Source organism: Cucurbita pepo, chromosome LG07, assembly GCF_002806865.2.
Source record: "Cucurbita pepo subsp. pepo cultivar mu-cu-16 chromosome LG07, ASM280686v2, whole genome shotgun sequence".
Lineage (NCBI taxonomy): Eukaryota > Viridiplantae > Streptophyta > Magnoliopsida > Cucurbitales > Cucurbitaceae > Cucurbita > Cucurbita pepo.
In genome coordinates this window covers 1,588,299-1,602,589 of record NC_036644.1, presented here as the reverse complement: position 1 = coordinate 1,602,589, position 14,291 = coordinate 1,588,299, and the positions used below count along the sequence as shown (strand labels likewise).

At 37.3% G+C, this 14,291-nt stretch overlaps 2 protein-coding genes across 9 annotated transcripts; one reads left to right on the top strand and one right to left on the bottom strand.

Moving 5' to 3' along the window:
* Positions 1 to 245: 245 nt before the first annotated feature.
* On the bottom strand, positions 246 to 7,834 carry LOC111799202. Of its 5 annotated transcripts, none has more exons than XM_023682646.1 (12): positions 7,642 to 7,833; positions 6,469 to 6,916; positions 6,002 to 6,100; positions 5,287 to 5,387; positions 5,117 to 5,188; positions 4,920 to 5,010; positions 3,462 to 3,542; positions 2,815 to 2,874; positions 2,609 to 2,731; positions 2,479 to 2,517; positions 1,235 to 1,407; positions 246 to 781 (listed from the first exon to the last, which is right to left on the bottom strand). In XM_023682646.1, exons 2-11 carry the CDS (start codon positions 6,799 to 6,801, stop codon positions 1,276 to 1,278), a joined length of 1,131 nt encoding a protein of 376 aa, XP_023538414.1. In that variant the 5' UTR covers positions 6,802 to 6,916; positions 7,642 to 7,833; the 3' UTR covers positions 246 to 781; positions 1,235 to 1,275. The 5 variants fall into 5 exon arrangements, with proteins under 5 accessions (XP_023538414.1, XP_023538416.1, XP_023538417.1 ...); XM_023682648.1 differs by having other exon boundaries at positions 246 to 703; XM_023682649.1 differs by having other exon boundaries at positions 246 to 420.
* A 1,516-nt stretch (positions 7,835 to 9,350) lies between these two features.
* LOC111799031 (pentatricopeptide repeat-containing protein At5g24830-like) lies at positions 9,351 to 14,250 on the top strand. Of its 4 annotated transcripts, none has more exons than XR_002815755.1 (5): positions 9,351 to 9,546; positions 9,639 to 9,772; positions 9,996 to 10,190; positions 11,301 to 12,872; positions 12,954 to 14,250. XR_002815755.1 is itself a non-coding variant. In XM_023682413.1 (4 exons), exons 1-4 carry the CDS (start codon positions 9,532 to 9,534, stop codon positions 12,718 to 12,720), a joined length of 1,764 nt encoding a protein of 587 aa, XP_023538181.1. In that variant the 5' UTR covers positions 9,351 to 9,531; the 3' UTR covers positions 12,721 to 14,250. The 4 variants fall into 4 exon arrangements, 2 of the variants coding, with proteins under 2 accessions (XP_023538181.1, XP_023538182.1); XR_002815756.1 differs by having other exon boundaries at positions 11,301 to 13,427; positions 13,534 to 14,250; XM_023682413.1 differs by having other exon boundaries at positions 11,301 to 14,250.
* The last annotated feature ends 41 nt before the right edge of the window (positions 14,251 to 14,291 follow it).

The window sequence follows — 14,291 nt, the reverse complement described above, 5'->3', positions numbered from 1 at the left end:
CCTGCAAGGTATGAAGGAAGCTCATTTATTTATGGCTTTTGTTTCTATCACTATAGCTTCTTTATGATTAGTATATACATTAATTAATTACGTAAATTAGGTACGACATTACTTATTATCGGACTATAATTGAATACCTTTACTATAGAATTGTGTTAGGTGAAGAACTAATTTCATCAAGATTATGTCGATACACCGGCATATGACCATCACAATCATAACCAGTTTCTTGACTATATAATATATGACACAAGTGAATTTTGATTCTCATAATGTAAGGGGGAGAATGTATTGAATAGCATTGAATAACTTACAAAAATATAAACGCTTAAAATTTGATTGGTCGACTATATTCAATCCGAAATGACTTGTGTTTACCACCTAAAGTGTTGACTTTCTCTTCAGGACAATGTTGTGAACCTCAATCATACAAAAAAACGAAAACAAATAAAACAATTAACTCGAGTTCAAGTACTCGTACCAAAACAAACATATGATCATAAATATGTCACTTTGGATTAAAAATTAACTGCTTGGTAGAACAAAAGTCGGGAAAGGGGGTTGGCTGATGATGGATATTCAGGGGACCCATGGTTTACATGTTTAAACTCCGATCGTATAGTTGGGTCTCTGCTTACTCTACGAATTCACATATAAAGAAGACTTGACTAAGCAAGTCTCTGTTTTTCAAAGTTACAAATATCTGCAAAGCTCAAACAAGTTCGATTATCTCGTTCGGTTCGGTAATCAATGAAGCTGAAGCTATCTTTTAAAATGACATCTAAATGAAAACAGAAAACAAAAGAAAAGGTAATAACAGTAACACCATCAACATGACAACACAAAAATAAGGAAATAAGAAGCAAAAAGACATCTACTTTATCTAACGAGACGTTCAGTTCTTGCTTATCAGGTGTGTGTCATCTATGAGCTCAATGTCTTTATTTAATTGAACCTTTTTATAAAACTAAGGCTGAGAAGACAAGCCACAAGCCAAAGAAAGGCAGCCAACCATGGCAGCTTCAGGTTCACTTTCTACGACTCTACATAAAAGGAATCAGCTATAGCTCTGGAAAGAAGGCTCATCGGTGAGAAATAGGGGCATGATTCATTGTGTGATGTGGTTGTTCCTTTTAAAACCATTGGATTGGATGCGTGGTCAAAATACAATTTTTAGTTATCCTATCGTATAATCAAACCAACGGTATAAAACTATCAACCACATTGTTCTAACCTCTTAAATGACGTCTCGATCGAGGAGGGCAACGAGATGGCCTAAACAACCACCGTGTAGTTAGAGAAAAGGTGGGACAATTTTCCCAGAGTTTCTGGATAAAATTTTCTAGCAAATAGATGGCATGGTCTTTTCACTCCATTCCACAAGCAGGTTTTGAACATCACCCTCTTCTGCAGGATCAAAGCAAAAAAATCATTTCTGAATCACTTGTAATTAACTAAATTGCTATTGTACTAAAAAAAATTAAAATCTCTTTTCTCTCTTGCTTTTTACAATACTCTCTCCAACCGTGCAGGTACTTTTTATTTCCACACTCCAACAGTCATATTAAACTCATCTAAAATCATTTTCCTTACCATTAAAACAAAATTAACATTTTACTCATATATTTACACATTGTTATATCCAAACCATTTAGGGGTATCCAAACCATTTAGGGGTAAGGCATCATGAGTGGCAAAATTTTGTGAGATCCCACGAGGAGGACGAAACACCCTTTATAAGCGTGTGGAAACCTCTCCCTAGCAGCGCGTTTTAAAAAACCTTGAGGGAAAATCCAAAGAGGACAATATCTGCTAGCAGTGGGCCTGAGCTGTTACAAATGATATCAAAGTTAGACACAGGACGATGTGCCAGGGAGGAGGTTGTTCCCCGAAGGGGGTAGACACAAGGTGGTGTGCCAGAAGGGACGTTGGGCCCCGAAGGGGGTGGATTTGATGGGGGTCCCACATCGATTGGAGAAAGGAACGAGTGCCAGCGAGGACCCTGGGCCCTGAAAGGGGGTGGATTGTGAGATCCCTCATCAATTGGGGAGGAGAACGAAACACCCTTTATAATAGTGTGAAAACCACTCCCCAGCAAACGCGTTTTAAAAAACCTTGAGGGAAAACCCGAAAGGGAAAGCCCAAAGAGGATAATATCTACTAGTGGTGGACCTAGGCCGTTACATTTTATCACTTACTTTTTATATGTATAAACTTTCTAATTCTAAAGTCCTAGGAGAAAATGAAAGGAAACTTCATGATCATAATATTTGTTTTAGATTTTTCTAGTTTAAGAAAGGAGCATGTTTCTAATCCTTCTTAGCTCCTTTCCAAAAAGACTTTAATTTTAAAACCAAAATGGAAAATAAAAAGCGGTACGATAATGCTGCACCGGATCCCATCTGGGAAAAGGAGAGACATAGCAAGCCAATGACTGGAAAAATTAACTTCAGAACCCAAACTAAAATAGTTACATACCGGTGCAGTACTCGTAATTTGAGCGGCCTTATCTAACGACTGTGAGCAAAATAAAAATTTATCAGAGTCAAAGATTTCATATACTAGAAACATAAACATTGCAGAAGAAGTAATTTTATCTGTCACGTACAGCAATATTCTTCAGAAGCTCATAGGTGACATCTTGATTCCTATATGATTTTGGATGCCACTTTCCCTCAGTCCAATCTACATGTGTTACGGACCAATTTGCAATTCCACCAGGGTCGATCATCTGATGTAAAAGAACAGCTTAGACCGATAAAACACATATAACAGAGTCACAGTTGTTTATTTACAGATGGATAATGTACTGACATTGAAAAAGGTTGGAAAATAGTGTTCGTCGGCATAGCAGTTCGGGCCATCCTTAGTTCGCTAAAAATGTCGAGCAAGAAGAAAGCAAGTTAATGGACAGATTTGTGATGGGTGATGACTTGAAAAAGAAAAAGAAAAATAATTATGTATTAGATTTACGAAAATCAAATCAATGTGAGTAAACGAAGACAAACTCATTAAACAGAGTAGGCCGAATAAGATAACGAAGGTAATAATACCCTTTCAAAATGACACTATAGTATTTGTCTTATAAGTTAATATATGACAATCAAGCATATCCTTCAACACTCAAGTATCCATTTCTAAGCAAAAGTACACCATATTCAGCCAACCTGCCTGCATGAAGCAAAGATGGAATGAACAAAAGCTTTGGCATACAAGACAGGTCATTGAACAAGTGTTAACTTGATCAGTCCAATTTTGATATTCCATTAGCTGAAGAGCTAAACCACATGATTAAACCAAAAGTATCATGTATTTGATTTTATATAGTGGTTTAATATAGAACTAACATTCCAGATCTAGCCTACAAGAAAGCAAGAAAGTCAAGCAAGCATAGCACAAGCAATCTGATAATCGGTCTACAATCATCACAACAGATGAGGTCATTACAACAAATAGATTACCTTACAGTAAAGCTTGAATTTTGTATAGTAAAGACTGTCAGCCATCACAATAATAGCATGGTGTCGCTTCATGGAAAACCACTGAAATTTACAACGTTATAAATACTTAGAGTGAGTATTCAAACCATATGCTATCGAGAAAAAATTAAAGATGTCATCATAATTGACAGCTGTGATGAAAGTGCTCTCCATCTACTACAGAATTTAATACAAAAACTGAAGATGGATAAGGATTGGAGGGATGCGGATCTGACTGCATTTATTTTATCTGCCAGGTTTATATCCTCAACAAAGGATGCAAATTTTTAGGTTCATTAACATCCATCCCAGTTCGAAGAGATGAGAACAAGAAGAAAGTAATGGAGGGAAAAAGGATACTCCCTTTACAAGTTACTACCCACCTGGAGAAAATGGAGTCATATTTCGTGAGAATAATTTCCCAAAAATGAACATATTTTATACAATAAATGTCTCTCCCAACACCCCCACACCGAGCAATAAAATGATATTTACTCAATGTTCATATCCAATTTTTTATCATATTGTAACGACCCATGTCCAGGATTTGTAATCTAAATTCGACACTTGATAGCTCCAACATTCCTCTACATCTCCAACAATATGATCATGTTACCTACTTCTTGCTTTTTAAGAGTGAAAATATCCCCAGACACGAGCCCTTCCAGGATGCTTTGTCCTCACTCACATGTGTCCCAGGAAAATTTCTTAGAGGTCAACCAACATAGAATTGCTCCAAGTAAAACATGCTTAACCATGAAATTCTTATGATTGAGCCACCGAAAAGGAAGGTGAACTTTGTTGATATAGGTAGTAACTTTCATTTCTTTTAAGCCTTACTTAGGATCGCTCTCATTCAGATGTGGTCTTGGTTCATTCATGTACCCCTCCTTTACTCAAGTGTCACATGTCCACCATCTTCCGCTGGTTCGTCCCCTAACCACATCTTACTGGGAGAGGTACTGCTCTGATACCATTTGTAACAACTCATGCCCAGGATTCGAAATCCGGATTCGATACTTGACGACCCCATATTCCCTTGCATCCCCTACAACATGGTCACGTTACCTACTCCTTGTTTCTTAAGAGTGAAGATATTCCCACAAACCAACACGACATTTGTCCTCACTCACATACATCCTAGGAAAATTCCTAGGAAGTCACCCAACATAAAATTGCTGCAAATAAAGCATGTTTAACCATAGAGTTCCTATGATTAAGCCACCAAAAATGAAGGTGCACCTTGTTGATATAGGTAGTAACTTTCATTTCCTTTAAATCTTTCGTAGTCATCCTATCCTCAAAATCGCTCTTATTGAGATGTTGTCTCGGTTCATTCATGTACCTCTCCGTGTCACACATATATATACCCATGAAGATCTTAGAAACTATAAGAGCAGTTGAATTGGGATGTAGTAGTAGTAATTAATATATGAATACCTGAGAACCTTTACGAAAGTCTTTCTTTTCAATTTCAGGTAACATGCGCTCTGAATACCTACCACTTCCATGGGGACCAGGATCATCAAAACTGTAATATGACGTGTCTAATATCAGATTGGCAGAAGATCACAGTCATTTAGATTGGTCAAGGAGTTCAAGTAAACAAGTAACGAAAAAATAAAAGGTTGCCTTACCAATCAATATAGCTGACATTTGTAAATATCAAATAGTTATAAACATACTCGAATTCGTGAAGAGGTACACAACTGAAACAGAAGTACAGATAGTGATCAGATAAGAACTTATTGCATCGCAAAATATTCTACTACAAAAAGACAAAAGGAAAAAGAAAAAAAAAAACAACCTTTCAGATAACAAAGCAAAGTGCTGATTATCAGGGTCTATAAGTGCATTTGCCAAAAGTCTCTTCTCTGCATCAACCATAGACATTTCTCCCCAGGCTACCTGAATATTGTTAGCAAATAGTTTAAATCACCAACTATTTCACATCATAAGCTATAAATATTTGAAGCAAAACAAATTCATCATTACCATCATCCATGAATACAAGGGTTGATACATGACATTACAAATAATGACAGAAGAGACTCCCATGAAGTCGATACAATATTCAGACATCCATTGCCACTCTCAAGAAACCCTTTTCCAGAAGAACTATCACATTCAAGTACTACATCGGATCTTAGAAGACCAGAAAAGAAGTTCGCCGAAAAATTCACTGTGAATCAAATAATAAACTCTGTGTATACGCAACACTGATGAACAAAAGACAACACAGAGCCAAAAGGGATGAACGATATTGTCGACAATTGGTCATTTGTTAGCCTTTTGCATCCATCTTTTGAAGACAAATTGACAATTCTAAGACACGTCAAGAAAACCCAAAATCGTCGTTGGATTAGACAGGTTAAAAATGTGCAATTTAAGATATCAAATGCCGTGGCTTGAGAGAATTATGCCTCTTTCTATTCATTTCATGTCAAGCATCCGATAAGGCTACTTTACTACTAATAACTACATAGACAAGCAGACAACAACAAAGATTCTGCATGACCCACCTTTTCACTGCGAATGTCACGACCTACAAAATGGGGGCTTGAATGTGATACTTTTTCTCTAGACGCATGCACATATATAGAAAATCTGCCGTCATGACCCTGAAAGCCAAGGACTGAATTAAGCACCTAAGTCAATAAAGTCAAGCTGACTGAAGGTGCAGGAAGGTTTTACATAAGTATTCATCTTCTTCCAAAATCCTTCAATAAAGATGAGTTCAACATGCATGTTTGCGTATATATATAGCTGAAAATTCCCTGAATGTGAGATTTCAAATTAGAGCCAAGGTTTTGTCTCAAATCCTCCACAAATCAAAATTTTACCCGACGGAGATTTAATTTGGGGGGCGGGGGATGATGGTTATCCTAAAAATATCATTGTAAAACACAGATAAACTCTGATACAAATTGAATAGTAAAAATAAAATAAAAATAAAAATAGAGCTCCAAGGTTGAACGTGAAGCCTTACATCAAAAAATTTATGCCAGAGCTTCTCAAAGGGTAGTGGACCTGGAGTCAAAAACATAAAGGCAATTTTCGGATTCTTGGATTGAGCTAGAGGTCTCTTCAAAATTTCCCTAATTACAACCCGAGATGCAATCTCTGCATCTGTTAATTCCCGGGAAGCAGTGGGCCGGCGCTGATTAAATTCACCATTGATACACCCACTAAAGATATAACAAATGAAAGAGCTTCTTGGTGGAAAAACGTAGGTGCCAAATAGAAATATGCTGACCACCGAAACCAAAATAATAATGTATACATATGGCTTTAAGTATGGCCTTTGACGTGATCCTAGCATTGTGAGTGTCTATAGTGCAAGCTGCCATGCACGATCAAACTTATCATAACGGCATAGTGGCCGTATGCTCATTTGTCCAGTAAAAACTTCATCACCAATTACCCTGATGTCTCCCCTTAAAAGTGAAAACAAACGACAGCAAATTAGCACTCGTCATTTACCACCGAAAACCTGAGAACACGTGAAGTATCAAAACTCTCAAAGGCAATCAATAATGATGACCTAAACAAATTGATTCATAACCGTTCGTAAGAATGACAATATAACAGAAATCTAGCTCAAAGAATACAAGGTTGGGTATTCTGTCTGCCAAAATAGATTCCACATTCCTACATAGCGTGAGGATTAATGATCAGATTTAAAAAGAAAGTGATCAGAATCAAGAGCTGAATAAAAAATAAAATCAGCATTGATCAAACTATGAACAGTGATCAAATAAACGAAATGCATAAATCACGAGGCAGATGAACAAGGAATTAGCAGCGATAAACCTGTGACCATATACGAAATGTAAATCACAAGGCGAGCAATGATAAAACTATGAACGACAATGAAATAAACGAAATGCATAAACCACGAGGCAGATGAAGAAGGACATTGCAATAATCAAACAAATTCTGAACAGTAATCAACCAGACGAATTGCATAAATCACAATACAGCTGAAGAAGTAAGTACCAGCGATTAAACAATGAAGCATCGATCAAATAAACCAAACGCGACAATCACGAGGCGAATGGAGAATGAACCGATACCAATGACGAAACAATGAACAGCAATAAGAAAAAAAAAAAACGAAATGCAGAAACAAAATGACGAAGCGAATTGAGAAGGAAAGTACCTCTGATCAAGCGGAGACGACGCTGGCCGGGAAGGTTGCGAGAGCGAGAGAGATCAATGTTGGCGGGAGGTGCAGAGATCTGAGTGATAAGCGGAGAGCCTTGTTCTAGTATTCCTGGTTGATGTTGATGCAGAAGGAGAAACTGAGTGGGTTTACAGATTCCAACCCAAACGAATAGCGCGCCTCGATCGCCTAACTTCCCGTACAAATTTCCCAAATCATTTTTTGTCCCACCATTTTTTTTTTTAAATTATTATTACTATTATTATTTATGGGCGACAACCCACATCAATCCAACCCGAACTATAAGAATTAGGTTGGGTTGAGTTGGATTAGCATTTTGGATAGGATTGAGTTTATTTTTCTAAACTCAAACTAAATCGGTTCATAGACAAAACAGTTGACTCGAGCCAAATAAAAATATATTACAAACTTTTTTTTTTTATATTAATGGGTTTACGTGATACTTAAGTCAATCTAAAAGACACTCAGAGTCGATTTATGGTTTATTATATAATACAAAAGTTTATTAATTATAATTTTAATTATTTATTTAATTTCATGATTGGTTATATAATACCCAAGTTTATTAATTATAATTTTAATTATTTATTTAATTTCATTATTGGTTTTTTTTAAAAAAAAAATTTGCAAATAATTATGGATTAATTAGTGTTGATTTAACTCTTAATATATTTTATTTTAAATTAGGGATAAATAAAATTTTAAAAATTTGATAACCCAAAATTTATTGGAATAATTGTAGATGGATCTGTGTTTGTTTATGAACTTTTGATATATTTTATTTAAAATTGTATGGAATAATTATAAATTGTGGATAAATAAAACATAAGAAAAAAAAATTAAGTTGGGTTGTGAAAAGTTTCGGTTTGGGTTGGTTACCAATCCAACCAACCCGATCAAAAAAATCCTCAAACCCAACTCAACCCGAACCATGTAGACCCCTTTCATTATTATTATTGTACCGGGATTTTGGATGTGCTATTACATTTATTTAACTTTTTTCACTTAACAAAACTATTTATTGTTTCTTTAAACATGGATATTGCTTATTGGTTACCCGTGACTTTGTGTTTTTTCCACGTGTTTAATATATTTTAGTACAAATTAAATTATAATGTTAGTATAAACACGTAGATCGATGTCGTGCCTATGTTTTTTTTTTTTTTATTTTGCGATATCTAGCTGGGAAATTTTTGTTGTCGAATATTGTGTCATGTCGGGTTGGATTTGTAAATGGTACATGATTCACCTTAAATAATAACTCATTAATGGTACACGATTAACATTAAACAATAATATTGTGTCACGAAGAGTCAGATTCATAGACGGTACATGATTCACTTTTAATATTAACTCAGTTATTGTGCCACGTCTAGTTAGAATGCATAGACTGTGAGATCGTATATTGGTTGGAAAGGGGAACGAAGCATTCTTGGTAAGGGTGTGGAAACCTCTTCCTAGTATACGTGTTTTAAAATTGTGAGACTGAAGGCACTGGTAAAGTAAACCGTGTCTATTAGCAATGGGCTTGGGATTGAGCCGTTATAAATAGTATTGGGCTTGGGCTGATCCAATATTTTTGAACCAGGCTAAACGAACTCGATCGATATTGGGCCAGGCCCAATAGCAAAATGGGAAATTTCCGAAAATGTAAAATTGAAAGCAAATCGAAGGAAGGAAGGATGGGACTGCAGTCTGCTTAGAACGACGACGAGGGCGACGGCGGAGCACAGCCGGCTACAGAAACCTCGCCTCAGCCGTTGGACTCAACTGGCATCGTCGAAACTTCGGCTTTCTGTATCACGTATTTTCTTCGTTGTTTCGGACTACAAAGTGAAATCAAGAGCAGAAGATTTGGCAATCTGGATGGCGTTTACATCGGTGAGTTATTCTCTACCTTTCCTTTATCACACATTACTCTGTTCATAGATTTTCCTATATGGTGTTTACTTGTTATTTTTGGTTGTTCTCAGTTAGCAATTGAGTCGCCACCGTCCCACATTATTGTGCTTGGATTTTTGAACGGAGCCCTTAACTCCCTCAAACGCGATTTTTCTCGGATGTTCGCCATCTTGTATGGCCGACCTAACATTGAGGAGGCGGCTAGGTAAAAATGATTACACACTTCGAGTCTTTGGTTTGCCTTGGCTGAAAGGAGTGCGAAACTTCATTGACTTTACAGTAATTATTCGACCTTTTGTTTGTTAATGTTAAGAAATGGAGAGCATCTTCTTCGTGCAAATACACCATCTTTGTTTCTTTAATGCTTGATCTGTTTTTGAATCAGTGAACTTCTTTACGCTTTCTTATTCTGGGCATTACATTCATAGGTCTAACGAGGATGAGAATTCATTCCCCTCTGCCATTAAAAGTTTGATGGCAACCGTCGATGACAATTGCGAGTTGAGATCCTCGGATTGCTTTTCAGAAAAGCACAATTTTGAGGGCGAAGGAAATCCGCAGGCTGTTTTCAACGTGTTGGACGCTCTGCTCAAGGGTAGTTTGGATCGTTTGAAAGCTATGAGGTGGTTTTTGCTTTTCTTTTTTAATGATTTAATCAGATTTTTTTTTCATTGGGTATGGTAGTTCAGAATCTCAGTACACGAACATCTATTCTTCAATGCGAGCATGGATAGATGAAAGCCATCCTACCTATTTGAGGAACAATACCATATATGTGAGATCCCACATTGGTTGGAGAGGGGAACAACCATTCTTTATAAGGGTGTGGAAATCTCCCCCTAGCAGACGAGTTTTAAAATCCTTAAGGGAAAGCTCGAAAGAGAAAGCCCAAATAGGACAATATTTGCTAGTTGTGGACTTGAGCTGTTACAATATTGGTAAACCTTATTTAATGTATGGAGTGATTATGTCCTTTAAATATCGTGACAACCACAAATTATTTGCACCGACCACAACTTTTTCTACGAGCCTATGCATCCTGAAGTAGCTGGTTGGGGAAATTCTATATTAAATGAGTAGTAGATACTCTATTGCACATTTTCTGGGCTCAAATCACTGTCTTCTTGGCGAATGAAGGTGCTTAAGTGAGCATAGAACTATCCTTAGTATGCGAGTTGTTGCAAGTCAACATTGCACTCAAGCTATAATCAGTGACCGTGAATTGAAGGTTTAGCTGAAGAGAACGCACAGGAAAGATAAGAGTATGTCAGGGGGGCCTCACCTCCTTAACGTTTTAGGGAATTTGTGGGAACCAAGGGAAAGCTTCGATTCTGAGAATTCTAAGAACCGGGGTTCCTCCGCGTTTAATCTCCGTGTTTCTTCATTAGTACACAACAATTGTCAGTTGATTTAAGTTTCTGGGGAATGAGTCATTTCACATCCATCTTTATATTCAGTCAAATTAAGCTGGATTAGTTTTTTGCTGCTAAGTGCTTCTTTCTTTAGAGTTGAGTATTCTTAATCGATATTTTAGTTCAATGACATATAATTATTGATGTACTATTATTTCTTGTTGTAATGAGGATAAGAAAATAAAAAAGTTGACTACTGATGGAATATATTAGTTTTCCAATTGTCTTGTGATATCAGACAAATTGTAATGATTTTCTATGCCTTCAATGATTACAAAGTACCATCTTGTAAAAATCTGTTGAATGCCTCAAATTATGCAGGGAAAGCATATCTTTAGCGAAGTCGGGTCTTCAGAAATGCATTGTGGATGCCGTTCAGCCTGACTACACATTCATGGTTAGGGATTTGTGTTTGAAAGGAAAGTTAGGAGCAGCTCTTTTGCTTCGCAGAAAGTTGATAAGAGAAGGTTTTGTTGTTGACTTACTTACACACAATTATCTTCTGAATGGACTGTGCATAAACTGTGATATGGAGATCGCAGAGTCTCTTTTTAGGGAAATGTTAGAAATGGGTCCTTCTCCCAATTGTGCCACATACAACATTATTATTAAGGGTTTCTGCCTTTGTAGGAATATGGATAAAGCTCTCGACCTATTTTATACGATGGCTAATGGTGGTATTAGGCCAAGTAGAATCACTTATAACATACTTTTACATGCATTGTGCAAGAGAGGTCTCTTGGACGATGCTTGGAAGCTTCTTGAAGATATCCTAGATGATGATATTAAGACAACGGACGATGCAATCACGTCAACTATTCTGATGGATGGTTGTTTTAAAAGTGGAGATATGATGCAGGCTATTGCTTTATGGGATGAGATGGTTGAAAAGAAGACAAAGGTCGATGCTGTTGCATATAATGTTCTTATTCACGGGCTTTGTTTGAATCGAGACAAGAAAATTGCACTCGGCTATATTGTTGATATGCTTAAGAGGGGTTTTCTTCCTGATATTTTTACATTCAACACTCTAATCAGTGATCTTTGTAAAGAGGGCCAATTTGGCGAGGCGTACTATATCCATGATGTCATGTCAAGAATGGGTGTTTCTCCAGATCAAATTTCGTACAAAATGATTATTCAAGGTCTATGCATTAGTGGAGATGTTATCAAAGCTAATGAGTTTCTTCATTCCATGTTAGAAAGATCAATGGTTCCTGAGCCTCATATCTGGAACCTGATAATTGATTGTTATGGAAGGTATGGAGATTTAAGCAACGCGATCTCCATCAGGGATCAGATGTTGACCACTGGTGTGCTACCAAACGTATTTACGTTCAATGCGTTGATTCACGCACAAATTAAAGGAGGTAACATATTTAATGCTTATTCTCTGAAAAAGGATATGGTTTTGTTGGGTCTTTTTCCAGACGTTGTTACTTATAATTTATTGATAAGTGGTGCTTATAAGTGTGGACAAATTCATTTTGCACTTCAATTATATGATGAAATGCTGCGAAAGGGATACGAACCAGATAAGATAACGTACACCGAACTAATAAGAGGTCACTGTATGTGTGGTGAAATGAAGGAGGCAGAAGATCTATTTATGAAGTTGCATGAATCTGGTTTGCCAATGGATATTGTTCCATTTAAAGTTATTTTTGAAAAGTACCGTAGAATAGGAGAGCCTGACATGGCATTTAAGTTTTATCAAAGGTGGATGACAATGATGGCTTGAGGAGCTGTTTAACACAAGATTATTCAAGATTACAGCACTACTATTGTCATTTTGGCTCAGAATAATAGGAGATCGACGTTAGTTCTCATTTACCGACCAAGTAACGATTCGGCCTTCTGTTTGTGGACATTTCAGATGTGCTCCTCCTCGAGGTAAGCGTCTATGCTATGCTTTGTACACTATTTTGGAGTCTGTTGTCTTCTCAATGTGCACAACATTGTCATGATTCCAAGATTCATGGAAAGCACAGCAGGATATCAAAGCGTTAATATCATTGAAGCCAGGGCTCTCACCCTGAGCAGTAATATCACTGTTTTCACCGTCTTCACTGCTGTGTTAAGCACAGATGGTGCAAGAAATCCAACACCCTGAGCAGTAAGCATCTAAGCGAGGAGCAGATTCGGAAAGTGTTTCGGAGATGAATTATAAGCTGTTTGGCTCCTATTGTAGGAAACATCATTGATGGGATAAGACTTGAAACTGTGGCACAAGTGTATGCCTGGCCTAATTGTGAAGGTCGGGCTCTATAACGAGTATGCTGCCGGGATTGTGATTGAGGAGCTTGAGGCACATTATAACATGACCCGTAATTGAATGCAGTAACTTTCATTTGTATAATGCGAAGTGGTGGAGTTACTCCTTATTACATGGTTAGATCCTCACCTTATCAAACTGCTGATCAGTCGAGTTAGTGGTGAACGATGAAGGTGAGTAGCAAACAAACTATGTTTTCTTTCATTGATCTCGAGGCTTGAATGAGACGAAGTATTCATTATACGGTACATTATCGCTTACACTGCCATTGCTCTTAAGGGGACCATCTAGCAGTACACTTTACAGTGCCCTAGGTCTATGCTGTCAAAGCCTGGAACACTGGCGATGCTAATGAGAAAGTCGTGGTTTGAGTAACAGTGTTGATGCCAATTACTTTAGAGATGAACTTGAGACTCAAGTTAATGAAGTTGTGGTGGTGTTGGTGAAAGAGAGTTCGTTCAACCCTCGATAATGGAGTCGACTTGTTCTTTTCCTCTGTCCAGCCTACCTTCTAATCGCATTCCGACGTTCAGCTCACCCCAAACTGAAGGAATCTAGAAAAGAAGACATTCAATGCATATGTTCGAGTTCGTTTGGTACTTGGATGGATCAGAGGGCGTGTGTAGGGAGTAAGTTTCGTCTTCAGAGGACATGTACAGGAGATGGCGATGAAATGTCGTGCTAAGTCGGGGCAATGGGGGGGATATTGCGCCGGGGCTATCGGGCCAATGACTCGTGTTGTTCTCCCTAAAGTTTGGAGGACTGTTTTCAGTAGCAATGGGTATACTGCCAAGGATTCCTCAGGGTAAAACGTGTCTTTTCAAATGTCATTCTTTGTATGAACTGTGAGGCTGTGAGATCTCCCTTTTCCCTCTTACTGTTCTGTTTCAACATGTTTGATAGGTTTGATTGGAAGTAATTTCGATCAAAATTACGTTTAAAAGTGTAAAATCTAACCGTGAAAATGATTTTTAATAAATCATTTGAAAGGGACAATATGAAGTTGTTCATAACTATTGTGATAGAAGCGAGAGGGG

What these genes read in the sequence shown, in the direction of transcription:
- LOC111799202 (XM_023682645.1), bottom strand. Translation starts at nt 6,801, where the DNA reads ATGCTAGGATCACGTCAAAGGCCATACTTAAAGCCATATGTATACATT. An exon ending in GTGACATTCGCAGTGAAAAG is followed by an intron (nt 5,388 to 6,001) that starts GTGGGTCATGCA and finishes AACAATATTCAG; the next exon opens with GTAGCCTGGGGAGAAATGTC. An exon ending in AAATTACGAGTACTGCACCG is followed by an intron (nt 1,408 to 2,478) that starts GTATGTAACTAT and finishes TTGATCCTGCAG; the next exon opens with AAGAGGGTGATGTTCAAAAC.
- LOC111799031 (XM_023682413.1), top strand. An exon ending in AACATTGAGGAGGCGGCTAG is followed by an intron (nt 9,773 to 9,995) that starts GTAAAAATGATT and finishes TTACATTCATAG; the next exon opens with GTCTAACGAGGATGAGAATT. An exon ending in GATCGTTTGAAAGCTATGAG is followed by an intron (nt 10,191 to 11,300) that starts GTGGTTTTTGCT and finishes CAAATTATGCAG; the next exon opens with GGAAAGCATATCTTTAGCGA.